Source organism: Oryzias latipes, chromosome 15, assembly GCF_002234675.1.
Source record: "Oryzias latipes chromosome 15, ASM223467v1".
Classification (NCBI taxonomy): Eukaryota; Metazoa; Chordata; class Actinopteri; order Beloniformes; family Adrianichthyidae; genus Oryzias; species Oryzias latipes.
Genome location: NC_019873.2, coordinates 29,720,965 through 29,748,033, shown reverse-complemented (window position 1 = coordinate 29,748,033; position 27,069 = coordinate 29,720,965). Strand labels below are relative to the sequence as shown.

General features: G+C 48.2%; 2 protein-coding genes across 13 annotated transcripts; one reads left to right on the top strand and one right to left on the bottom strand.

Moving 5' to 3' along the window:
* The first annotated feature begins 2,868 nt into the window (after positions 1–2,868).
* Positions 2,869–9,611, top strand: mlh1 (mutL homolog 1). The gene is made up of 19 exons (XM_023963487.1): positions 2,869–3,283; positions 3,390–3,480; positions 5,452–5,550; positions 5,622–5,695; positions 5,774–5,846; positions 5,919–6,010; positions 6,075–6,117; positions 6,179–6,267; positions 6,334–6,446; positions 6,520–6,613; positions 6,682–6,835; positions 6,946–7,259; positions 8,254–8,375; positions 8,488–8,596; positions 8,664–8,727; positions 8,793–8,957; positions 9,038–9,130; positions 9,201–9,311; positions 9,375–9,611. The coding sequence occupies exons 1-19, from the start codon at positions 3,177–3,179 to the stop codon at positions 9,528–9,530; spliced, it is 2,163 nt and encodes a 720-aa protein (XP_023819255.1). The 5' UTR covers positions 2,869–3,176; the 3' UTR covers positions 9,531–9,611.
* A 210-nt stretch (positions 9,612–9,821) lies between these two features.
* lrrfip2 (LRR binding FLII interacting protein 2) lies at positions 9,822–26,854 on the bottom strand. 12 transcript variants are annotated; one of them, XR_002874793.1, is made up of 28 exons: positions 26,651–26,853; positions 25,355–25,478; positions 20,727–20,813; positions 20,451–20,510; positions 19,517–19,576; positions 19,375–19,413; positions 19,185–19,256; positions 18,042–18,089; positions 17,865–17,933; positions 17,615–17,704; positions 17,270–17,326; positions 16,978–17,031; positions 16,833–16,889; positions 16,132–16,206; positions 15,906–16,019; positions 15,590–15,631; positions 15,126–15,257; positions 14,778–14,849; positions 13,396–13,566; positions 13,235–13,327; positions 12,921–13,013; positions 12,380–12,481; positions 11,440–11,572; positions 11,173–11,343; positions 11,010–11,089; positions 10,796–10,900; positions 10,293–10,719; positions 9,822–10,050 (listed from the first exon to the last, which is right to left on the bottom strand). XR_002874793.1 is itself a non-coding variant. In XM_023963476.1 (27 exons), exons 2-27 carry the CDS (start codon positions 25,442–25,444, stop codon positions 10,609–10,611), a joined length of 2,277 nt encoding a protein of 758 aa, XP_023819244.1. In that variant the 5' UTR covers positions 25,445–25,478; positions 26,651–26,853; the 3' UTR covers positions 9,822–10,608. The 12 variants fall into 12 exon arrangements, 10 of the variants coding, with proteins under 10 accessions (XP_023819244.1, XP_023819246.1, XP_023819245.1 ...); XR_002874792.1 differs by having other exon boundaries at positions 9,822–10,270; positions 10,304–10,719; XM_023963476.1 differs by having other exon boundaries at positions 9,822–10,719.
* Positions 26,855–27,069: the final 215 nt, after the last annotated feature.

The window sequence follows — 27,069 nt, the reverse complement described above, 5'->3', positions numbered from 1 at the left end:
GGACAGAAACCAAATCAAAGCCTGTCATTGTGTGAAGCATGCACTGGGATCTCGCTGTGATCTGTACCAGCGCTCATGGTTAGACTGGATTTGAGTCTGTTCTGTTCACACAAAGTCTGCGGAAATGATCGTGGACAGCTAGAGTCGCAGACGTCAACAAACCCGATTTCGTTTCCTGTTTTTAGCCATCAGCGGGTGCGGACACTTCCTTGTTTTGGCCATTTGCATAAATGTCATTGTTTCCACAACAACACAAACACAGAAAAGAGGAGGTTTTACTGGAGGTGAGGTTGTGACACGACGGGGGTGGGGGGGTCTGAAAACAGAAGATCCACAGAAACGTCAAAGCCGCAGAGGAATCCAAGACTGTCTGTTTATAGAAACGTGCGCATGCCTCACCTAAAGAATGCTTGGCGTGTGCACATGCTCACTGCACCATTGTTCCAGATGAAACACGTCGTGTTTAGACATTGATAATTGGCGGCTGCTTTGAGGTGAGGAAGATTTCGTCTTTTGTTTTCCTCAGGCTACATCTGATCAAACTCTGCTCACGTCTTCAGCCAAAAACCAGGAGACTTCCGGCTCCAGACTGGTCCTGGAGTAGTTCTGGAGTATTTCTGGGCTGGACTGGCGTTGGCCGGTCTTGTTGGACGTGGGCTCGTGCTGAAAGCAGGGATGGTTTCGGGGCCAAAACAAAGGCAAAGGCAGCACAGGTCCAAATGTGAAACCAGGCGGGTCTCATCTGCTGCGTGTTTTGCCATGTCGGGTAAAACCAGGACGAAGTCAGCCCTGTGGTCCTGCTTGTAGGAGCAGATATGAAAACTCTGCCAGCAGTCAGAGGCTGTCAAACTCTCTTTTCCAGCTTTTCTGTTTTTTACAGATGTTTTCCATCCTTTCGGTGTTCATCTGAACGTGAGGATGAGACAGAGGATGACAGCTAGCAGTGGGTCTGGGTGGACGGCGTTTTGTCTGAGGACAGCTGAGGGGCTGATGGGGAGAAAGTCTGGGAGGTTTTCACAGAGAGGGGAGGAACACAAAGGAGAAATGGACGGTGAGGCCAAAAGGAAGTGGAAGCATTTCTCAAGGAGGTGAGATCATGTTTGTCTGAGGATGTTACAGGGAGACGACTCCTCTGATGAACACGGGACAGCAAAATGCTGCCATTTTACTGAAAACACAGACACTTGACGTAGTATTAGACATCCAGGCACTAAATGAAAGACTGTCATGAGAGGAAGGATCAGCAGCTCTGTAATTGTCTCTTGGAAAGGCCTTGACATGTTCCATGCAGCCTCCTTTCAACACCACCGTCCCTGCAGCTCCGTCACAAGAGCATGATGGTCATCAGCACCTCTGTGGGGAAGAAAGGAGCAAACAACCACGGACAGGAACCTCCCTCCTGTCTGGTTCCAGAGGAAGATGCAGCGATGAGGTCCGGCGTTCAACTGCAGCGCGGCGCCCATGAGCTGCAGAGGGGGCTGTGTGACGGTAGCCTGTTCATCCATGGGCAGGTGTGTCAATACATCCCACCTGTGCAAACCACACTCACAAACCTGTACAGCTGAGCTGCAGACAGCAGTCTGCAAACGTAATCGTCATGTTTAGAGCCCAGACTGTGGACGAAAGGACACAGACTGCTTGTTAAGGTGGTATGGCGTTCTTTACATTTTTATTTCCTGCTGTTTCCATCACTATTGTGCTGCATCCTGCAGAGCATCCTGCAGAGCATCCTGCAGAGCATCCTGCAGAGCATCCTGCAGAGCATCCTGCAGCTCCCAGAGGACACATCCAGCCCTGGACTGTGACTTCATGCAAAGTCTAACAATGGCTTTTCCTTGACAGTGAACTGACTTGAACAGGAACAGAACAGTTCTGATGCACAGCAGCCATGACGGCACCTCTAAAAGACAGAGCTCACTCTGTGACAAAGCTAGACTTCCACACGGTTCCTCAACGCCACGCTGACTTCCTTTCATGCTTCCAGTGACCTTTCAGGTTGTGCAGTTTTCTTTTGTGGCCATTGTTTGTGGTTAGCTGCTCTTGAAATGACACCAGGGTGATAAAGACTCTGAAAAAATGCTGCTCAACTTCTAAACTGTGACAAGAGTTCTCCTGAGGCTGTTGGCTTAGGCAGCTTACTCTAAACATCCAGCAGCTTCACATTCCAGCCAGAGGAGCCAACAGGAGACGAGATGTCAGTCTGACTGTCATCTCACAGACTGAAGGTCATTTTCAGAAATCACTCAAAGAGAAGACAGCTGTTTTCAACAAGGTGAAATATACACAATCAGTAGATTTTCCCTAATATATTTTCACTCATTTGAGCAAATGTGAGCAAAGTTTATGCATCTGCAATAAAAAAAAAAAGACGTGGAAAACTTTTGTAAAAGTAACTTTCCTCATCGGCCGTTTTTCATGTGTTCAAACAGCGCCGCCCCCTGGACAACCTGCTCTCTACATTTTATTCAGCTGAGCTCATTCTCCCTGAGGCCAACATGCAGCAAACCAACACTGAGGGCTTCAGCAGCGACACTTGCTGCACAAATACGACTTTGTGGATCTGTCATTTAATGCCCATTTTATTGTCTAAATGTCTTTTATTTGCCATTATTGGTGTTACTGTTATCTGTCGTATATCCTCCTGGCATTAATTGTTTGACATTTTAATGTATGTTTGAACATAAATAAATCTAAACAAAAACCTGCAGTTGTGGGTGTGAGCGCCAAAACACTTGTGGCGCTGTTGTGAAATATTTGTGAAATGTTAACCAACGAAGAAGAAAGGCAACCAATGATTGTCATGATTCACAGAAATTCCCGCCCTCTGAGCGTCCCGCTTTAACTTTGAAGATCGTATATTTTGAGAAGACGCATCACTCCATTGCAGGAGGCCCCGTTAATAAACAGATTATTTATTAAAGAAAATGAATTCAAACTTCTTAGCATGAATGAAAATAAGTGAATATTTAGATTAACATGTTAATTTTAAGAAACTGGCATGAAGATAGGTTTTTTCCTATGTTAGCGTTTAGTGTGTGAGTGATGCGTCGTTTCTCGCGTGGTTTGCTGCCTGCTCATTTGTTGGGGGTAAAGATGTCAGCCGGGATTGTTCTGCGGCTGGGAACAGCAGAAACAAACGCGTTCAAGAACCTCTAGAAGCGTGGAAGGGGAAGAACATGGCGGGAGTCATCCGGCGGCTGGACGAGACGGTGGTGAACCGCATCGCTGCGGGAGAAGTGATCCAGCGTCCCGCAAACGCGGTGAAGGAAATGATTGAAAATTGGTAATGGAAAAAAAAAGATAATATGTCTGCCTAAAATCCCGTCATGTGTTCAGACTGAGTTCCACACACGAATGTAACCCTACGTGTATGTGTTTTAACGTCTCAGTTTGGATGCAAAGGCCACAAACATCCAGGTGACCGTGAAAGACGGCGGCTTGAAGCTGCTGCAGATTCAGGACAACGGAACCGGAATCCGGGTGAGTTCCGTTTCCGGTCTGAGCATCAGGTGGACCTCAGGGCTCTGTACCTTCACCCTCACCTTTACACTGAAGGACTGGGAGGGATTCAGACTGAAAAAGTATCTGGTATTGAATCCATATCCAGTTATTTTCGGACTTGAGACTCATTTGTTTCCAGAAAAGACTTAAATGAAGCAGCGATGTAAACAGAGCAAAGCAAAGCAAGGACCTTCATTTGTAGAATTACTAATCCTTGCAATAAAAGTCACTGAAAGTAGAATTTTTCTTCTGGAAACAAGAAGATGGACTAAACCAGTTTGTGGATTAAATCAAACATTTAAATGATGAATGTTTTCTCCGCCTAGGAGGAGCATCAGAACCTTTTCTTCGTCGTAGAAGGACCAGGGGCCTCATTTATAAACGTTGCGTACGCACAAAAGAAGGCGTACGCCACTCTCTACGCAATAGTTGAGATTTATAAAAAGCAAACTTGACGGGAAAATGTGCGGTCCTCCACGCAAGCTCTGACCCAGACGTACGCACAAAAACGGGTGAAATGAGAAATGGCGACACCGTCGGCAGATGGAAGAAACACGTGAAAGTGACAGTGTGTGCCAAATCGTTCCGGCATGTGCTGTGCTACACAATGTGGCACAGCTTAAAAAACGTGCCTCTACCCCCTGGCGCTGATTGCTGTGTTGGCCCCGACCCTGAACCCCATCCCCACGCATTTGAGCCAAATGCTGCTGCTGTGCGCCAGCGTTTGGAAGTGATGCGTCGCTTATAAAGAAAAAGAGGTGTGGAAAATATTATTTATTTAAGAATTCCCTCATCGTGCAGTTTATTTCAGTCAGGGCGATCTTGATTTCGCCCAACTCCTTGGCCACCTCTCTGATTGAACTACTGACTTCCCTCTGCATTTCAAGGACTGCATCGGTGAGGACACGCCCACTGCTGGAGGGTTGAGAGCCGCGTGCCGTGGAGACGCTGGGTCCAGACGGCTGCTCAGCTGCAGCATCGTAACCACTGGAACACCCAGCAACTAAAATAAAATTGTTCTATATTAATAATCTGTAATTGTGTAGCCTGCATACATGTGACTTGACTGCATTCATTTTAATAATTTCTCTTACCTGTGTCAGCCTGACCCTGGCGCGTCGGCGTCCCCTCCGAGGAGGACGCCGATAAGGGGGACTTAATAGGGATTCCCCAATAATAGCAGCCAGTTTCTCATCAAGAGGGGTCAGCTCCGCTCCCCCCCCCACCCCCCGTGGCGGACACACTCTGCCGATGCAGCGCTAGACGTTTTTTTGCCTCGACTTTGATGTCCGACCATTTCTTTTTTATTTCGGCCACGGTCCAAGGTTGTGAGGCTACAGCATTTTCGGCGTCTGCCACCGTTTGCCGCTCACGTGCCTTTTTGGCTTTAGTAATGCCCACACTGTGCCCTCCAAACAACGTTTTATCCTCTTTTCCACCTCGCCAACGATAACTTCTACTTCACATTGAGTGAAGTTACGTTTTTTTGATTTCCCCTCTGTGTTTGCCATGGTTTAGCAAACCATGAATATTAATTTGTGGGCGTTTCACGGACTATTTATGGGCAACTATGGGCGTGTCATGGAGCCGCAAAAAGCTGCGCTGCATTTAGAATCGGTTGTGATTTATAAAGGGAAAGATGCGTAGGATGTGCGTGCGCACGGTTTAATAAATCCGAATATTTCTGTGCGTACGCACGTCCTATGTTTCATCCGTACGCCACTTCTGACGCAAATCCTACGCAAAGTTTTATAAATGAGGCCCCTGGACAGCAGATTGTTCTTTAGGAACCTCCAGACGTCATGTTGCTTCATGTGTCCCATCCGTGTGTTGAAGGCTGGTGACACCTGCAGCATCCGAACATAGAGAGGCTGAACAGACAGCTGAAGGCTGGTTCTGCTCTGGTTCTGCTCAGTGGGATGTTCACACTGTTTGTAAATTCTCCCTCAGAAAGACGACATGGAGATCGTCTGTGAAAGATTCACCACCAGCAAACTTCAGACCTTTGAGGACCTTTCATCCATTGCAACCTATGGATTCAGAGGAGAGGTGAGGATGTGAGGAGCCGCGGGCCCCCGGACGGCTCCTGGACGGCTCCTCATCTCCTCTGTGTTCTGCAGGCTCTAGCTAGCATCAGCCACGTGGCCCATGTGACCATCACCACCAAGACAGCTGATGCCAAGTGTGCCTACAGGTGCTCCCACTGGAGGATCTGGCTGTGTCCCGTCACTGCAATAAAGTTACTGTAACCGATTACTTCTGCTCTGAACAGAGCCAGCTACAGAGATGGAAAACCCAGAGGCCCCCCCAAACCGTGTGCTGGGAACCAGGGGACCCAAATCATGGTCAGTTCCTGGAGGGAAGCAGCCAAACATGAAGAGCACCGATGCTGAGAAAACGCTGGTGATCTTCTGCAGGTGGAGGACCTCTTCTACAACGTGTCCACCAGGAGGAAAGCCCTGAAGAGCCCCGCTGACGAGTACTCCCGGATCGTGGAGGTGGTCAGCAGGTGAGCTGCAGCCAGCATTCATGTGGAGTCAACCTGCCCGTGCTCAGTGTCCTGTTTCTGCAAGGTACGCCATCCACAACTCAGGAAAGAGTCTGACGGTGAAGAAGGTGAGCCGTACTCTGGGGGGTGGGGGGTGTCTTCCATGTATTTTCTGACCTCCTTCTGCAGCAGGGGGAGACTGTGGCCGATGTCAGGACGCTGCCCAACGCGTCTGTGGTCGACAACATCCGCAGTGTTTTTGGAAACGCCGTCAGCAGGTAGCGCTGCACGCCGGCCTCTGGGGTCATGTGACTTCCGCTGCGTGACGGTCTGCGTGTTTCCAGGGAGCTGATCCAAGTCGGCTGTGAAGATCCCAAGCTGGCCTTTAAGATGAGCGGCTACATCTCCAACGCAAACTACTCCGTCAAGAAATACGTCTTCATCCTGTTCATCAACCGTACGTCATCTCGCACGTCGCCGTGGTCACCGTGGTCAGGTAACAGTCAACGTTGTTTTCTGCCGTGCTGCAGATCGTCTGGTGGAGTCCAGCGCTCTGAAGAAAGCGGTGGAGACGGTTTACGCTGCATACCTTCCTAAGAAGACGCACCCTTTCCTGTACCTCAGGTAGGCAGCAGCTCAGCCCCCGTCGTCTCCTCTCTGCTGGGGGGTTAAAGTTTTCGTGACCTTCACAGTCTGGAGATCTCACCTCAGAACGTGGATGTGAACGTTCATCCCACAAAGCACGAGGTGCATTTCCTGCACGAGGACAGCGTCATCGAGAGCGTTCAGAAGCACATCGACGGCAAACTTCTGGGCTTCAACTCGTCCCGGACCTTCTTCACTCAGGTACGTTGTGACATCATCACTTCCTTATTGTCTGCAGAAGATCCCACCTCCAGGTTCTCTCTGCTCCCCCCACCGTGAACGCTGCCATCATCAGTGACTCTGCTTCTCAGACGCTGCTGCCGGGTCCGCTGAAGGCCTCCAGCTCCTCAGCAGAACCTTCTGAGCGGGTCTACGCTCACCAGATGGTCAGAACCGACTGTCGCTCCCAGAAACTGGACGCCTTCCTTCGGCCAAAGGAGAAGCCCCCGCCTGACCCTGAAGCTGCCAGTGTGGGGCGGGTGGAGAGCAGCCCCCCCCGGCAGCACATGGGGGAGATGGCGGACTCACAAGATGCAGAGGCGCGGCAGGAGGCGCGGCAGGAGGCGCGGCAGGAGGCGCGGCAGGAGACGCGGCAGGGCGGGGAGAAAGCTCAGGACGTTGTGAGGTGATCAGCAACGTTTCTGACCGTCAACTGGAAAAGCAGCCGCTAAAATAAAAATCCTCATAAATGTGCAGAGAGGAGCTTCAACGTTCAGGAGTTCAGCCAAACATTAGGAAACTAAATCCCATGAGAGCTTTGGAGGAGAAGCAGCTCGTCGCTCTCATCTGCTGATGTTTAAACCACAAACCAATGAGCTCAACTGACAGTTTTTGGTGTAGAAACGCAAACACTAAATGCTTTTTCAGTTGTTTTTGTGAAACTATCAGAGCAGATGCTGGTGATGACTCAGGAAACTCTTTGGAAACATCCTCCATTATAAATCTATTAAGATGATTTCCTGTAAAATAACAAATGTAATTAATTAATTTCAGATTTTAGGTCAAAAGCTTTTCTCCAGATTATGTAGTTGAAGCAACAATGAGGGGAAATAAAAACATGTAAATGAAAAAGATTTGATAACATTTCCAGAAAAACAAGAAAGAGCCCAGAACGGAGCCCTGAGGGACCCCAAAGGGTCACGTCAGATTGAGCCCCGTTTACACATCGTTGTACATTTTGTTCCAAACCCGTAACAAGCATCGTCTCAGAAATCTGTAATTGCCATCAGAAAGAGTTTCCCAGAATTCTCAGTGTCAGGAGCTTCTGGCCGGAATGAGGATTTGGTTTTCAGGAGTCCTTTAGTTTGCATGTCTGATCACGACGCCGGAGCAGGTCTGAACGTGGAGTCAGAGCGGGAAAATGCGACTCATCAGAAGCAGCTCGATGAGTCAGCACTTCCTCCAGAGGACACAGATTTTCCCTTAAAGTGTTTTTTCCGTATATGTGCAGTTAAGGTGACGCCCGCCTCAGTATTTTGGACGTTTTCCGTCCTGCGGTTCCCTTCAGTCTTCACCGTTCCTGACGTTAAAGTCGGTGAAAACGGGAACATTCTGCTGGGTTTTTCCTGAGAGCTGCAGTTATTCCCTCTGTTGTGACGACGGTTTGTGTTGTGAGGCAGAAAACGACAGAGGAAGGAGGAGGAGGAGGAGCTGACGGCTGCAGCCACGCCCAGGAGGAGGGTGGTGAAGTTAGTCAGTGTGAAGGAGCTGAGGGCAGAGATTTCTGAGAATACCCACAAAGGTGAGAACGCGGCGGCTTTGCTTCCATCATGACAAGCTGTGTAAACACGCCCCTCCCTTGTTGTTGCCATGCCAACACAACAGAAGCAGCTGTGTGTTTCCCCGGTCTGCAGGCCTGCAGGAGATGCTGCAGAAGCACTCGTTCGTGGGCTGCATCGACCCCCAGTGGACTCTGATCCAGCACCACACCAAGCTGTACCTGCTGAACACCACCAAGCTCAGGTGCGGCTTTAGGAAACCCTGGCCCCGCCCACCTGTCCGTGTCTGACTGCTCCCCTGTCTGTTCCAGCCAGGAGCTCTTCTACCAGATCCTCATCTATGACTTTGGGAACCTGGGCGTCCTCAGACTGTCTGTAAGTAGAGCGGACCTGGGAGGGCCAGGAACCCGCTCAGGTCTCACCTGTAGATGTCCTCGCAGACGCCGGCTCCTCTGTACGACCTGGCCATGCTGGCCCTGGACTCCGAGGAGAGCGGCTGGACTGAAGACGATGGTCCAAAGGAAGGCCTGGCTCAGTACATTGTGGACTTCCTGAAGAAGAAAGCCGAGATGCTGGAGGACTACTTCTCCATGGAGATAGACCAGGTGACCTTCTGGTTCTTAAACTCCTCCCATGTTTGTAGAAGGGATCGGTCGTGCACCCTAACCGCTAGTGTCCACGGCAGGAGGGAAACCTGACCGGGCTGCCGCTGCTCCTCGACAAATACACCCCCATTCTGGAGGGCCTCCCCATCTTCATCCTGCGGCTCGCCACGGAGGTGAGACCCCTGAAGGTTCAGGAGCGTGTGGCGTGTGGAAACGGGACGTTTGAGTGTCTGTGTCGTTCAGGTGAACTGGGACAGCGAAAAGGACTGCTTCCGAGACTTCAGCAGGGAGTGCAGCATGTTCTACTCCATCAGGAAGCAGTTCGTCCTGGAGGCGGAGCCGGGGGCGGAGCAGGTGAGGGGAGTGGCTTCTGGGATTTCCGTCAAAGGCTGTGAAATGACGGCTGTGATGTTTCAGGAGGCCGAGGGGAGTTCCTGGCGTTGGAAGGTTGAGCACGTCATCTTCAAAGCCCTGCGGACGCTCTTCAGTCCTCCAAAGAGGTTCAGCGAGGACGGCGCCGTGCTGCAGATCGCCAACCTGCCGGACCTTTTCAAAGTTTTCGAGCGGTGCTGAAGCTGGTGGACCCAAATGGGGCTGGAATTCTGACGTCACGTGTTTTTGCTATAAATAAAGTCAAACGTTTGTTAAATGAGCCGAAAAACAAGTTCATCCTTCGGGCAGAAGTCCAACTCTTGAGAAGTGGAACCGGGTCAGAACCAGTTCAAACTGACAGCTGCACATTGGTTAGTGTGCAGGGAGACGGATCACATGTCTGCACTCCGCTGGTCACAGATCTGTGACATCACAAAGAAACGGCGTCATGCGTTTCATGAATCAGAAGAAAAACTGCAGGGAAAAGAAAACTGCAAATTCCACATTTATTCTCAAGAAATCTTAAATATTTGGAAATAAGAATCACTGAAACGGCATCAAACAGTTGCTTCTATATATTTTCAAATAACCACCTTTTTTTTGTTTTCTTTTTAAATCCGCCGTTCTGTACCTGGTAAAAGTTTCATTGAGCAGTGCAGACCCCAGTCTCCTAGTGTGAAAAGGCACTTCACTGTGTGAGGGAAGCTGGGACAGAGCAGGCCTGGTTCAGACCCGGAGCAGACCCGGTTCAGGCCCGGAGCAGACCCGGTTCAGGCCCGGAGCAGACCCGGTTCAGGCCCGGAGCAGACCCGGTTCAGGCCCGGAGCAGACCCGGTTCAGGCCCGGAGCAGACCCGGTTCAGGCCCGGAGCAGACCCGGTTCAGACCTGGTTCAGACCCGGTTAAGACCCGGTTCAGGCCCGGAGCAGACCCGGTTCAGACCTGGTTCAGACCCGGTTAAGACCTGGTTCAGACCCGGAGCAGCCACAGGGTTAAAAGCATCATTCTGCCGTTCATGCAAACGACCAAAAACCAGCCCAGCACCCGTCCGCCAGAGAGAAAAGCTTCTCCTGTCGTGACCACAGAAATGTCCTCAGAAGTCTCCCAGCAGCGTTTCAGTGGAGTCGTTCCCCCAAAGTGATGACGGCTTGTTAAAGTTCAGTTCCTGGGCTACAGGTTCAGGTGCTGTCTGTTCTTGGTGTGGTTAGCTACAGATCTGCGGACATCCCGGTGGAGGCAGAAGTGCGCAGTGGAGGGCTTCTGTGGTGATGGGCGTGGCCTCACTGCTGAGCCAGGAGGGCGTTTCTGTTGGCCTTCATCTTCTCCAGGCGCTTTACTAGGTGGCTGTTGGTCATCTCCATCTCCTCCAACTTATCCAGAGCTGTGCGCAGCTGCGGCGGGACAGCAGAGGCGTTACCCCTTCATCCTGATGAAGACTATGAAACACAGCCACGTGCGAGGCTTTACCTCTCTCTGAAGTTTCCGTTTCTCCGCCTTGAGTTCGTCTTCTACCTTCTCAGAGTTATCCGCTGCCACTTTGTACCGAGCCATCTGTGCTTCCAGTCTGGTGATCTGGAAAACAGACATGAGGGCGGAGCTCAGGCGGACATGAGGGCGGAGCTCAGGCGGACATGAGGGCGGAGCTTAGGCTGGACTGACAGAATAAACCACTGTGACTCACATTTAGCTCCATGGTGGTTATTTCTTGTTCGGCCTTAGAAAGCTTGAACTTGTATTCACTAATCTGTCTGTTGGCGTCTCCTGCAAACACAGACCACCTCCATGTAGAGCAGCTGCTGCTGGGTCATGTATTTTTGAGGGGCGGAGTCAAAAGGGGAACTTACTCTGCATCTCGATGAAGCTCAAGTCCGTACCGTTCTCCATCTTCTCCCCTTCGGTGAAAACGCCGTCCACCTTGGCGTGTTTCTGCCGCTCCTCCTCCAGCTGATGCTTCAGCTTCCGGATCTGAAACAGCAGCTCCTCTTTTTCCTCGGCCAGCTTCCGTAGCCTCACATCTGCAAACCAAAAGCTTTTAGGCCAGAAAAAACAACAACAACCCACAGCCTGTAGAAGGTGAAGCTTGTTTCTGGAACACAAAAGGCCCGACTGACCCAGCGGACCTTCCCCTGCAGACTCCAGAACCTGAGCCGCCTCCTGGGAGACCAGCGTGATCCCTGAGGACAGAGGCTCCTCCTCCACCTCTCCGTTTGGTATGCTGCCTGGAACCACCACCAGCCCGTGTTTCTGTGTGGGAAGAGCAAACCCCTGAGCGCCACACGGGCCATGTGGACGACGACGCTTCCTTCAGAGAGAGCGCCGCTTCAGCAAAAAAACATCACGGCCTTAGAACAAGTCATGGCTGATCCTGGACCTGAGGAGCCTCTAAACCCAGAAAGCACTTCAGATGAGAAATCCATCACTGTAACAAACTCCTAAACTCTTCCCAGAATGCCTTTCATCTGCATTCATGGGTCAGACGTGGTCATGTCTGGTTACAGAGGCGTTCGGACTCAAACCTGATCCGTCTGTCAACCTGCTGCAGGTCAACATGTCCTGGTTTTTAGCATCCGCTACTGAATATAAAGACGGTGTTCTTAAACATCCCATAATGCCTCAGTTACCGCAGGAACCATCTACCGGTAGTCTGTTTTAGGCTTTTGTTAGTCATTTTTATTGCCAAAACAGCTGTGACAGAAACGATGCAAAACGTTTAAATAAAGTTTTTGGGCTGAAACGCTGGCTCCACATTTTCTCTTTTTCCAGATGTTTCCACATGTCTGAGGATCCGCGGCTCATCCCTGTGTTTCCCTCCTGGGTGTTCAGTCATTTACATTCAGAGAAAACGTGGAGAGAATTGATCCCAGCAGCTGAACAACAACGATGTCTGGGGTCAAAGGTCATCAGCTTTCAGTTCAGTGTAAACTCAACTCTTCTGGTTTTAAATTTGCTCATGACTGCAGTTTGGACCCACAAACTCTTTAAACTGATTGTCGTTAGAGACACACACATTTTTCTTCTGGGTTCTGGTCTCGGTGGGAGCTGTGGACCTACCTCTCCCGCCTTGGACTTCGCCTTGATGTCGGCGAGCTCATCTCTGAGCTCGTCCCTCTCATTCCTAATGCAATCAAAGTACTCTTTCTGTCTCTCTAGGGCCTGGCCACACAGGAGAGAAGAGAGGAGAGAGGAGCAGCGCATGGACTTTGGAGACATGCAGCACCACACGTGGAGCTACTCCATGCTGCTGCATGCACAAACATGCAGGACGACGTGCTGCAACGTGAAGACGACGACGCAGAAAACAGTTTGCTTCTTAGTTCCACACTTTGTCAGCAGAAGCTAAATGGACATGTTGGAGTTAGTGGAAGGATGCCATCATCTGAACATGTAGGTGGTGGAACATGCTGGTCGTGCTGCCGCAGACCAAAGTCTTCTGGCTTTGTAAATGTGTAGAAACCTCCTGGAGGCTTCAGGGCCGCTCACTGCAGAGCACACACTCTTACAGACATGCAGAGGCCTGCAGGGTCCATTTGTGTGCTAACGCTCCAGGGTCTCCATGCAGACATGGCTGAAGCTCACACGTGGGACCTCCTACCGCGATCTTTTTGTCCTTCCAGTTTATAGTTTCCTGGAGATCAAACACCTCCCTGGTCAGAGCGTCTAACTTAGTCTGCATTCGCTGGCTCTCCTGGAGCAGAGGTCAGCGAGACGATGAGAGAAGAACCACGGGGGGAGCAGAAAGGAGAGGACAACCTTCAGACTGACACTAGCAAAGATCAGACAAGTTCAGAGGAACCAGCAGGACCTCCAGGGAAAGCTGACATGGGGGGCACCGGTGGATGCTTATGGAGTTCTGTGGAGACGCCATCCTAAGAGGCGTCTGCGGTGCAGCTGCAGGAGCGAGCGTACCTCTATGAGCTCGTCTCTCTGCCGGATCCCCTCTTTCAGTTCTTCTTGCTTGTGCTGCAGAACCGAGCAGGTGTGTTTCTGTCTTTCCAGCTCCTGAAACCCAAACAGAACCCGTCAGGGGTCCGTTCCCCACAGAGACGCTGCTTCCAGCTGCTCCTCACCTTCGTCTTCTCCTCCAGCTCCCTCTTCATCTCTGACATGGACTCCTCCATCTCCTCGATGACGTCCTTGAGCGTGTCCACTTGGTAAATGAGGTTGCCTTTGTCATTGTCCAGCTGTGCGTTGGAGACCATGGCTTTCTTGTACTTCTCCTCCACTTCTGTGAGGGACTCCTGGTGGGATTGGAGGAGAGGATCATGCAGCAGACATCCATCAGACAGTTCCATGAACACACATGCAGAACATTTCAGATACATTTTACACAGAACAACAGCAAAACACGTGTTAGAGAACGAAAAACAAGGTGTACTCTAGAATTCAGATGTCTCCTGGAAGCCTTTCTGTTTCTGACATGTTTGACGTCAGGAACAGGAGGTTCACAGCTGGAAAATGCTGCAGGACTAAAAGGAAGCAGAACCACAGACAGCAAACAGACGGCGAGGAGGTTAGTAACCGCTTCGATCGGCGTTATGGTGGGAGATGAGTCGTGTTTCCACGGCGACAGCAGAAGAGCTGAGAGATGAGGCGAGGTCTTCTGATGCTGTTGAGCAGCAGACGTCTGACATCTTCTCTGTTGTCATGCAGAGCTCAGAATGAAACACTCGCTCATGTTTAGACAGTCCCACGACTAACACTGGCTGCAAGGAAGGAACCAACTCAAGTCGTTTGTGTTCCGTTACCATGGAAACGACGGGCCTTCTTCCTTCAGTTTAGTTTTAGAAAAACTAACAGTAAATCTGCGTGTGCTCTCATTGGTTATGTGTCCAAATTCCTTCCCTACTCACTACAAAGTGCATTCACCATGTTCTAGTGCTGTCCGAATCTACAATTCCAAAATCCAGAGCCCAAGTTCAATTCTTCCCAGAAGTCAGTGTGCATCCATGCTCACTAGATCGGATAATATAACCACAATGCATTGCATCAAATGATTTTAGACAAACAAAAATGTATTTTTTTAACAAACCATTACTGTTTTTATCTTCAGAAGACAGTGGACTCATGAATAATAGTCACAAAACACTCGTATTAATTATATTTTAACTTTGTGAAATCGATGACGTCATAGCCGCCGTTTAAAGATAAAGTAGTGAGCGTGGAGTCTGAATAGCTTTTCAGATCCAGGGCACGACATAGTATCACTGTCTAGTTTTGAAGGTGTTAGGGCGGGGATTCAGACACAGACATTTGGTCCTTCAGCTGGAGCTTGTTGCTCATTCTTTTAAAAAAGCTCCTCTTTCAGATGAAAACAGGAAGATCATGCAGAGAAGAGTCATCACAAAGAGCTGTGCAGTCAGAAGCTACAGGAACAAAGGTGTGTTAGGAGGGCAGACTGATCCCAAGGGAGGGGGGAAGGAAGGCATGCTGAGAGCTCAAGCCCCTCTACCTTCAGCTCTTTAAGCCCTTGCATGTACCGCCCCTCTACATCCTGAATCTGGTCCTTTAGTTCATAGATATCCTGTAGAGCAGAAGGAGGGGAATGGTTGGGGTAAACTGGGGCATCAGAGAGGGGGGGGGGAGTGCGGCCATCTCAGAGTGCAGCTGACGGGACATCAGCAGATATGAGAGATAGGTTCAAAGGACACATTCAGAGATAACAAGCTGGCAGAGCAGCAGGGGGGCACAGAGGCGGAGCTTCAGAGGCTTATCCAGAAGATGTGCTGACAGATGCATGAACTTCACGGTGATCCTTCCTGCATATGATGAACGTAAAGGAGCGATGCAGATCCCTCACCCTCAGCTCGCTCAGACTGGTGTCGGGGTCGTACGTGCTGCCGGCGTCGGCGCTCCCTCTTCTGGACGAGGTCCCGCCCAGTGAGGCCAGGGTGGCTGGAGACAGGCCTGGGGTGGTGCAGCGAGACGACGGCTGGGGACGCCAAAACAAAAGCACAGATGAAACCCAACTCCATCGGATCACCCGACTCCAGCGCCGGACCCTCCACGCCTCCTCCGGCAGGTGTTCCAGAAGGAGGCCCTCTCGCTTCCCTGCAGCTTTACAAACTCACCAAACCAGCTCATCATCCTGCAGGTCTCACAGCTGAGGCCTGTTTGTTTACATTTCAATACAGGTGTTTAGCTGTGCTGCCATGGCAACAGCTTCCGTCGTCAGCACTGATCTTTGTTGTTTGTGTGGCTACAGAGCTGAATGTCATTGCGTAACATTATTACTTGACTGTCACACGCTGATGTTTCACTTACCCGGCTGAAGTCGGAGAATTGTTTGTCGCATTTTTCATCCAGCTGCAAAAAAAAAAAGACGACAAGTTGAGAATGATTCAGAGAAGATGGACTTAAACCATGCTGGGATCTTCAGACCTTCTAGAGTCACAGAAAGTGCTGCATGTCCACAACAGAACCAACATCTAAACAAGCAAAGTTAGATCTGTCTCTGCTGCAGATAATCCTTGATCCTCCTACAAAGTTCACCTCAAACTCTGGGATGTTTTCCCACACATGCTTCGTTTCAGGCGGTTACGTTTGCTGCACGGCATTTCCATGCCTTTCCTGCACTTACAGCGTCCAAATCTGGAATGCTCAAATCGTCAAGGTCAGACACGATGCTGCCTCTTCGGTTGGAGCGGCTGAAATAATCCGCCGCGGATTCGCTAATGTCCGAGAAGTCAGACGACTGATTGGGATGGAGATGGGAAGAAAACAAAAAGCAGAAGAAAAATAAAAGAGCCAGAAAGGACATTTGGAAACCAGTGAGCGTCTGTGACATGACAGTCGCCGCGGCTCACCGCACTGTCCCTCCGTCCCCTGCTGAAGCGCTCCTGGGACACGCTGCTGACGGTGTCCTCTTCGGATGAGGAGTGCTGAGGAGACGCAGACACGTCAGCATAAGGGACTGCCTTCATGCACAGAGGGACATGCCCACGTCTCACACGGCTCCACTGAATCCGTGAGCCATCCACATCCAAGGCTGTGGTTTCATGCAGTTACAGTCCCACTGCAGCCGGGTTTGGGTCAGGACCGCATGAACAGGAATAATAATTGACCCTCAGGTGCAAACCACTTTTTAACAAGACAATTATTTATGTGAAAGTGGAAAACAGTCCAGAAGATCCAGCTACTCTCCGTCAGGAGACGATCTTTGACTCTGATCATCTCCTCTAAAGGTTCTTCCATCTAATGTTATGTTGCAGAGTTCCATCTTAAACCATAAGACGGGTTTAATGCCAACAGACAGGGCAGACCCGTCTGAATCGCACGGTTTGTGGATCATTGGTCTTTAAATATCGTCTTAAGATCTTTTTAGGACAAACACATTTTTTGTGGCCTGAACACTGAAACTTTTATTCCAAAGGAATAAAAGCCAGAAACTTAAAGACAGAGCTGCACATTTCCACATTTCATCACTGTTCCTACAGCTGGAGGTCTCCGGATCAAAGCGTGGTTAGCGGCGGCTGTGTGGTCATGCAGGACGTGTTCAGGTGCTCACCACGGGGCTGCTGCGCGTGGAGCTGGCTCCAGAGGAGTACCAGCTGTATTCAGAGGGCTGTGGATGGAAGCAGGAAGTGAGGTCACGAGCACAGCGGTTAGCTGACGAAGTGAAACCGCCTTTGGCAGGCGTTCAGGTGACTTACAGCTCTTGAACTGTAACTTGAGCCGTAAAGACCCGTGTCGTCATAAATCGATGCCTGAAGGCAAAAGTGGGAAATGATCAAAGACTCGATGAAAGGAAGCGGCGAGCAGAAATCTGTAATGCAGTCGTTCAAGTACGATGACTTTCCCTTTTGTGGTCTCAGATTACAACAAAAACCCCAGATTATCTCTGCCCTTAGCACGCTTGCACTGAGCGAGAGCTAAACATGAAGTGACCACGTGCCTCTAGTACATACAAGCAGAGTGACTCTGGTTACCGGGAACCAAACTGACCATGCTGTAGCTGCGAGACAGCCCTGTGCCAGAGGTGGAGGAGGAGGCGGAGGCGGCCTGTTGGAGAGGAAGGCGGCACGGAAATATCACTTAGAGGATGGAAGGATGCTGTGGTTGGAATGTGAGGTACAGAAAAGCAGGAATGTTCTGCTGACAGGAGCAATCCTTCACTCCAGATAAAATGATCCCGTTCAGAGTAAAAAGTACATTTCAGATCGTCCTTTCTACAACACAAGCATGCAGAAATGTTTCCCTTCATGAGTTCATGTTACAACAGTCATCTGAAGACATCAACTCCAAGTCAAGCACAGCACGGCGGCAGCATCTGACAGCACAAAGACCAACCCGAGGCTGATAGGAGGAAGTGGAAGGAAGGGGAGGAGCTTTGGTCTTGGGAAGGCTGGTGTAGTTCCTTTGATCGTGGTACAGTCCAGTCTAGAAAAGCAGTGAGACGGTAAGACTTCCAACAAGCAGCCGGACGGTAAACGTGCCACAGCACAAGGTTTAACGAAGTATCACAGCAAACTACTGTCAGTCTGAACGTCTCCATGCTTCAGTCACAGCCGACAGACAACACGCCAAAGAGTTCACTGACCAGCAGGTCTTTTCTGGAGGAGCTGGACGAAGCCTTTTTATGGCCATGCAGGTCATTGTATACAGAACTCTGCAGAGCCCCACAGAATGTGTTTAAGACAAAATTTAGAGATGAAAAAACAGTGAGAGAAGAGCAAACAAAGAGAAGTAAAGACAGAAATGATCATCAGTTACATACAGTGGAGCGGACACTCTTGAGGAGGGAGCTAGTGGAGTGGCCGTGAGACTGAAGACAGACCAGCAGTCAGAAAAAAACATGAAACATATTTCCAAAAAAGATTGCAGGTATACTGATGCACGCACTTCCTACAGATCAAAGCCACAGCGACAATTTCTCTTCTGCAAAGCTCACTTTGCTTTTTGACAAATCATGCATGAACAACAGTTAATCCAAATGAACGCTACACAGTTAATCGTGCAGTAATCACTGATATATCTGCATGGATTAGAGGAAAAACTGAGACAGCAGCCTCTGTTTTTGTGAGATATGTTGACTTTTCAGAACAGCAAACACAGGTTTCACAGAAACATGTGGTGGAACCAGAAAGTGAACGATCCCCGGACAGAAACATCCACTGAAGCCACTTCAGCTTCATCTGCAGGTTATAGTCAGATTTATTTCAGTTTCTATTCAGTTCCCATCTGCAGGTTGGATTGAATGAGCTGTACAGTTGCCCAGCAGTGAATCCTTCACACATGCAGGCTGAGGCCATCACAGTATGAAACCTTTCCAAATACTGAAGGAAGACTGTCGGGCTGCCAATCAGCTTAGGCTTTTGCTCAAACGTCAGTTTTTCCATGAAGCCAGGTTAATACGCAGCATTTGGGACCAACTCTAAACATGTGAACCGCTTGTTCTGACGTGCAGCGGTTGTGGACTGGTGCACAAACATCAGCAGTGAAAGTGCAGAAGGGAGGAATATAATGACATACCCAGCCTTCAAGGCACAGAGCCAAAACCAAAGCAAAGCTGAAGGGAGGGCTTGAACTCAGGTGTTTTCAAATGTGCAAAAAGGAAAAACTCAAGGAGGTAAAACCACAAAATGTCTCTGCGGCTTGACGACTTATATTTAGTTCATGAAAGCTGGAGCTTCCCAACGAGGGTTTAACCCCACACTTTTGTGTTGTTGCCACTTAAAAATTCCAAAATGTGAGCAGTGGTGTCAGCAGTCAGTACATGATGATGTACAGGACTGTTTTCAAATAAACATTTGTATTTTCCTAATGTCAACGTAATTCATGTGAAATAAACGTTAGCTGCAGATCTTTGATGAGCACAGAAGAAGCCACAGCGTCATCACACAACATGCACACAACGCACCAACATGTCCTTTCTACGAGAACTGGACCGACTCTTGTTCGACCCCAAGTCGCGCATGGCTGATGATGTAGACTTCAGTTTGAAAAAGAAAACCGTTAGAAGTTCTGGTTAGAACGGAACCCCGTTAGGATTATTCACAGAAGACGTTTGCCAAAAACCAGAAAGCTTCGACGGATCAGCCTGTACACACCCTGTAGCTGCGAACGGAGCTGACGTCATCGTCCAGCTCCTGTTTGAGTGGAAACATGGAGGAACAGCAGAGACGGACACAGAGGGGAAGACATGAAGCTCAGGAAGAGGAAACAGATGAAATGAGAGCTGCAGATACAGACCCGGTGATGACGGCTGCTGGATCTATTACTACTAGAAGCTCTGGCCTTTTCCGTCTCAGCCTGGAATCGGGACAAAGAGTCAGCAGGGGGGGTTTCAGTGAGGACCAGCAGAGAACAGGCAGGTCCAAGAAAAACGGCAGAAAATCCACGCTAAACAGCTTCTGCGTGATCGTCAGCAACACGCGTCTTCTGGAAGCTCTAGCAGCAAATCAAACCACTCCGGGACTCCAGGCTGTTAGTTTCCATGCAGGGGATCTTTTTCATCAAATCTGATTATTATCGGATATACTAAAGTGACTGTGTAAACAGCACAATCTGATCATCTTTATCAGATTGTGTCAGTTATCTGATTACAGAAATACCTGATTCACACACATGGGTTCTATTCTCAGAAAACACTGAGGCCAAATGGAGGTTAGAAAATCCTTATTTTATCTTCAATGAAGAAGTTAGAGTCTGCCAGTTCTAAATCCGTAGACAAAAAGATGACCGGATGTACAAAGAAGACGTTATTCATGTAATCTGCATTTCCAGAAGAAAATGCAGCTCCTTCCAGGTTTAATTTTGTTTTTCCGTTTCTGAAAGTTTTCATCCTAAAAGCTAAAAAACAGAGAAATTGTTCCAAAATGTCCTGAATGCATCGACGAGCATGTTAGGATGGAGCGCTTTAGCATGACACACAGACAGATGAGTGAGTTAGCCGTTCAACACACCGCCCTGTGAGCAGAATCACAAAAACCACACTGGAAGCGGCGAGCCGCTCTACAGAAACACAGAGCTGGAGAACTGCGTCTCCAAAGCAAATACACTGCATACTTTCACAGTGAGGTACTAAGCGAGTCAAGTGCAGCTTCATGGACAGGGTTCACTCAGGCTAAATCCACAACAGGCTGTTAGTGAAAAAGGAAGCGACACCATTTCTTTGCTCTCCTACCATCCATTGATGAATCTGACCCCATTTTCTATTGCTACTGCTGGACGAGTGGTAGGAAAGCTAGACAGAGAGGAAAAGCCAGGAAAACATCATGGGATTTATCTCAAACAGAACATTGAGCTTCCTCTGTGGACACGCAGCACTCTCATTTCATTCTACAAGAAAAACACTTTCAGGGAATCCATTCTGCACTGGAGGAGCCGCAGCAGAACAGAACTTCATGGTTTTTGGCTCTTTCCTGGCTCGCTCTTCATCAGTACATCAGGTGTTTGATACCTCTTTCTGCTGTCGCTCCAGTTCCCTCATCCGAATATCTCTGGCCTCCGCTCGCGCCGCCCTCTTCGCAGCCAGCCTCGCCTCCGCCTGTAAATGACAACACAAACACACCTTTCAGGTATGAATGGAATTAGACGTCACACCCAGACTAAAGATAAAGATGAAAGGAGAGAGTGTCCAGCAAACGGATCTGATTCAAACCCCACATTTAGCGGTATAGATCGTTTTCTACAGTCATGACCGTGGTCACTGTACAGTGGCTCTTTATGACCGGTTCCAGCTGTGAGACAGAACCATTTGGGTCTGATTGTCTCTTTTCAAGCAACATGTGTGAACCATCAACTGAAGGAGGGCTGATTTAAAGCCCCCATAAGCGAGATGCCAGCAGGATATAAACACAACGTGTTTCTGCTCAGCCTGTAAACAAAGAGTCACTTAGCCGATCCTCACACAACCACGTCTTTGTGACTAAACGCCCCAATCCACCCAGGAGGAGAAATCTGGAACTATTTAAAAAAAATCTATCCAACTGAGTCCAGGATATGAGGCGCAGTAGTTTGACAGAATACCTCAGATAATTGAACCCCCACACAATCCAGACAGACAGGTCTAAACATGTGACTGTGTGAGCTTCAGGACATGAAGCTGATGAAGAGCACACTAGTTCAATCCAACGAGAGTCACTGATACTGGGGGGGGTTCCAGTAAGTTCTTATCAGTTCTGCCAGAGCAGGAAACCAGCCGCTAAAGTTATTCCTGCTTCAGGACAGCAGTCAACAAGAACAGAGAGGTTGACTTTCATAGTGACAGAGTTACAGGCCATGAAACCATCAAGTGCTGCAGCTTAAATGGTCTTAATCAGCAGAAGACAGCAGGTCCAGAGGAGCTGTGAGGAACTGAGTTTGTCCTGAAGAGTCCATGCTTTGGTTAGCAAAGTGTCAATGTTAGTGCTTAAAATACATCGTCTCAAAAAACCTGTCTGGACTCAAAGAAAATAAACCGGGGAAATGTCTCCTTGCAGAGACGTTACTGAGGAGTTTCCTGCAGAACATCCTGAAAATAAAAATGATATAAAAGGATAGAAGAGTTTAAGTTAAACATTTACAGCTTATTAACCTGATAAACTTTAGAGAACCACCTTCAAAAGTCTAAATAATGCATCAGTCAGTGAGAGTTTACTGTGTTGTACTGTTCACATCTCATAACCCATCAGGATGACCTGAAATCCTCCCTGAAGCCACCAGTTAAGGTGGACTGTACAGATGCAGATAGATGATCAATAATAGATCAATAAGGCTGGGCTTTCATTTGGATATGTTTTAAGCACAGAATAAATGAACTTGATATCATACGAGTAACTTTTATTTGATACCAAATATTGGTGATTCAGTCAGGGGGTCTGGTTAAAGCAGCATAACTGATTCATGTCCGACAGCAGAGAGATTCACGTCTGCCAAATTATTTAAAACAGGTTGAACTTTAGTCAAACTAATTGGTTCAAGAGAAAAGTCTGTGAAAAGAGTTCAACTCTAAAAAACCAAAGCAAAGTTTCTGAGATAATCTGTTATATAATGTGGTTCAAAAACATATCTAGAAATCAGTAAACGGCATAGTTCAGCAGGTATACGGCCTTCAGGTTACTAAGATCATAAACGTTGGAACGAACCCAAGCCCTGGTAGGCAATCATTACTTTTACAGAGACATAAGCCAACCAAACCAAACCAGGCCCAAACCCTGTAATCCTTGTAGTTTTTGGCCTGATGGTTACGAACAGCAGCAACGACCGCTGATTACACGGCTGAAACGCCGCTCAGTCCCGGCCCGTCGGGGGACCCGGTTGGGTCACCTGCAGGATCAGTCAAAAGGAAACAGTTTAGCGTGCACGTGGGGGAGCGGGCTGCGTGCTCTGCACCTGTCCAGAGTATGACCCGCCTGCGCAGCAGCGCAGCTGAGCTCTCTCTCTCTGACCTATCTATAGATTTCCCTTCTCTACCAGCCTCCTCACCGCCGGCCGGAGAAGGTAACCTGAGCTGCAAGTCCAGGCCTGGACACACCTCCCTCTGGGGGAGGAGAGTTCAGCAATCAAAGGTTTTATTTAGGTCTATTGCTCAAAACCCACTGCAATTGTTTGAAAAAAACAACGGTTTTCACAAATAGTTGAGAAAAAGAAACAATCAAGTTATTAATCTGCCAGATTTCACTTTGAAAGAATAAAAAAGGACCAAATTAAATAGAAGTATGCTAAATAATTCTGACAAATGATGAATAAATGATTAATCCTTTCTCCCGTGAAGATTTTGGTTTCTTTTTGATGATATTATTAGTTGTGTCGATGAAATGCTTGATTTTACAGTCAAGCTCCGCCCCTTTGAAGACAGCGTGAGAGCTGGAGCAGCGCGTGAACGCACACAGCCGAGCGGCGTTCAGAAACACCATCAGCGGTGGCTGAGGAGAACAAAAACAGGTTCATGCCTCAGCTGAATTTATGATAACAGACACGAGCGTCCGTCACGCCGTTTACATGTTAAGGTGGAATCTTTAAGGTCAAGACCTTCAGGGATCTAAGCAGTTTTCAAAATGAAGACATGAACGTTGGAGCTCAAGAACTAAAACTGACCAGAAGACAGTTTTGTAACAATTAGTTCTTTCTAAACTGTCTTTAAGGAAGAAGACTGAGTCCAGTCGTCATGACCGACCCTCAGGACGAGGATGGAGGAATAAAACCTGCCCAGACTTTTGGAAATCATGGGTCTCTGGATGAACACATATGGTGTGAACTCAAAGACACTCATAAATCCCAAAACAGTTTCAGTAAAGGTTGTGTTTGTCTGACTACTGAAGTTCTGAGCTTTTCCATTTAATATACGCGGCTGGGATAGGCTCCAGCGACCCTGGAAGGGATTAGGTGGGTTCGGAAGATGGAGGAGATGGAGTCTGTGCTGGACTAAAAAATAGAACAGATTTTCATATTCTCTATCCAAATTTGTCACGGTAAAAACCTTTCCACTGCTGGTCACATGACTGTGTGAGGTGTTGGGATGTGAAGAACACGCCTTGATCATATCTACGGCGGATTTCATTTACCTTGTTCTATAGAAACAGATATGTGCTACTATCTTATGTAAATAACCAACCACTATGTTTTTGGTTCATAAAAAAGATAATAGATAGGTTTGTGAGCGTGCTCAGCAGGCCGTTTTCAAATGTCACTTAAAAACAAGATAAAAAGAAAACCTTTTATGGAAGGAAAGTAACAGTTTTTATCTTTGGACATGGACGTGGCTACTGTTAAAACTAAAACCTCCAAACACGGAGTCAGGCTGAAACTCCCATTTGGTCTCAGATGTTGGAGCCAAGCACCTTTTTCTCCTTACTTCAAACCACGAAACAAACGCTCAAGTGTGACCAAGATGCATCTGGGCTGGAAGGGTATGCAGGTTACACTGACCCCCCCCCAAACTCCCTGTTAATCTAATCTTTGCTCCACAAAGAGATTCAGCTTTAGGAGCTGCCTGTGAGGGTCAGATGACTCATGTTTCTATGATCAGCCTGCATGACTATAAAGAGAGCAAACGGAGCCGTTCATGTTCTGCTGAAGAATGAGGCGCTCTGTGCAGCTTTCCAACACAATCCCATGTTCTCTGAAAGGAACAGATTGGATTCTTATCAGGCAATCGCTGCTTTTAAATGCAAAAACCAAACCACTGTACAAAGTTCAGGCCTGGAGAAAAGAACTCAGGTTTTTCTGTTTCAGTTGCCCCGCTCTGGAAAACCCAAAGGAATGGAAGACCTGCAGAAAGGCAAAATGGAATCATCTGAGGGCATGTCCTCACAAGCCAGCCAGCCTCCGTCTTCAGCCTGTCTTCTCTCCTTCCCGAACAAAAACATTTCAACCTCTGCAGTCCAAACCAGCCGTCTCCGATGGCTTTGGTCACAACAAAAGCTAACTGGTAAAACCTGTGTTCCCACACGTGAAAGAGCGCGTCACACTGCAGCTTTGACCACATCCACACGGTTCTGCATGCTTCCACGTCTGCGCTGCAGCAACACGCCGACATTGGGGACACGCCACACAGAGAGGGAAAAATGCTGCACTATTAGGTCTAATCAATCATTACTCAAACAGCCAATACATACATAAAAAAGCATCATGTCAAATTTTGTTATCACAGCAACAACTGGCTTCCACAGTGAACTTATCTGAGGCTAATAAAGAAACAGGAAAACATGGACCTTTTCTGGGGCATTTAGCTGGTTTGTGTTTTACCTCCATGTAAAACTGAGCTGAAGAAGCAAAATAATTATGTTTTAATGTTTTAAAAAACATAGAAAAGCTTATAACTGAAGGTGTCAGGAGTTTTCATGATACCTTGAGCTGTAATTGTTTCTATTCTCCACAGAAAAGTCCCAAATATCTATATAGTGATTGTAAAATGCAGAATTTGCTAAACATAAAAACGCAAATGTGCTTCCACGATCAGTCTCTGAAAGCCTCTCACAGCCGTCATGATAGGGTTAAAGAAGAACATTTAAGCTGCAGAAATCCCATTAGTATTGATTCAACAAAGCAAAAATGCCAGCAGACCTATTGCAGGTTTGACGCTTTAAATGGGACTGAATAACTCACCTCTCGAGCGATACTACTCAGAGCTTCTTCCTCTGCTGAGAAGCGGTCTTTCAGAGGGGCGCGTTTCCTCCCAGGGCCTTGTGTCCCCATGATGTTCCTCAAGCTTCAACAAATATGTGTAAGGCTGGAAAAGAGACCAGGCTGTGTGTCATTATCCTATACTGAATATACTTCACGATGAATGCAGACAGGGAATTAAAAACTCATTCAACAGGTTGGATAGGATGCCTAAACATTAGAGTATGCTTTACGCACAGGCGAGGGAACCATAGAAAGATGTGCTTTTGCTTTAAACACCTCATTTAATATCATTTTGATCCCCATTTTCCCATGAGTCAGCAAAGAAAGCAACCGGTGAGCTGACACGGCGTCATTCCCTGCAGGAACATGACGGTCCCTGGAGTGTGGAGCCCATCGGAGTCTGATAAGCAGCTGTGGCTGACATGAAGCAGCCTTGGAGGAACACCAGGAGCTGCTGAAGCTCAGAACATCAAACTAAAGCTGGGCTTTGTTCATTAAGACCCGTCACGCCTGAAATGATCAGCAGGTATTTCAGCAGAGCTCGTGATGAAATGTGTTTTAGACGACTTCAAATAAACAGCTGAAGACATCATGGGGGGGGGGGGGGGGGGGGGTAGAGTCACCCGGATGAGTCAAAAATCTGAGCTTTAATACATCATGCAGATGTGTGATGTAAACCCTGTGAAAATGGTTTCAAGTGAGCGATCCAAACCTAAGAAAAGCAGAATTTCTGTCCCAACTGTTGAACCAAACTAGTGGGTCTATGGAAGCGACACACACAGCGGGGAGGCGCACACCTCCTCACACACTCCAACAAAGCTGCCTCTATACCCTCATGTTTAAATCACAAGGACAATACTGAATTAAAAAAACTGTACTTCCATCTACGTCACAGAGTAAAAAAAACCCCGCACCGTGGCTTGTGTTTTCTGGCTACATTTAGCTGCCTTCACAGTTACTGTGAAGAGCCAGCTACTTGCTAAGCTAACTCGCTAGCTAGCACTTCTTATTATGGAATTCCGATTCAAAAGTTTATCCGTTTAACGTACCGGGACTAAATTCTACCGCGTTCTAGTATAGAAACTGTGTCTAGACGTTCCCTGCGGTCATGAATGTCACCGACACTGACCGATAGCTTTAACCGTAAAGCCTAGTTTGACCGTTCATGTCTGCTGTGTGTGAGCTAGCATAGCTAGCCAGGCTAACCTCCACTCTCCTGACAGACAAGGCAACTGGGACTGAGCCCGCCGTCCAGTTTTCCACCCCAAACGTTACCTTTACGTTAAAGATGACCGGTACAGCCCAACTGTCGTCCACCGGTGGTTCAGAGGAAACCCATTTGCCGAGTCTTCGTGCGCTAGCGGTATTTTTCGTCCACATTGACAGCTGTCATCAGTCCGCCTTTCTTTCCAGCGCTCGCGGCTGCCCTCCTTACCCACTCCACACGCTCCTTCGGTCGGGAAGTCCCGGATGTTGGAAAAAAAATTAGGGTGTGTTGCTGTGTTCACGGACCATCCGGAATTTCGATGCACAGTCCTTTGATCAATTTAATGAGAAAACGAACCAGAGCAGCAACTTTTCTCTGTACTTTTTAGGGAAAAGTCGATTTTAAAACCATAATCTTTTTAACAGAACTTTTGATGCTAATGTGTTTTATCATCGGCGTTTTACTTATTAAAGAAATGACATTTTAA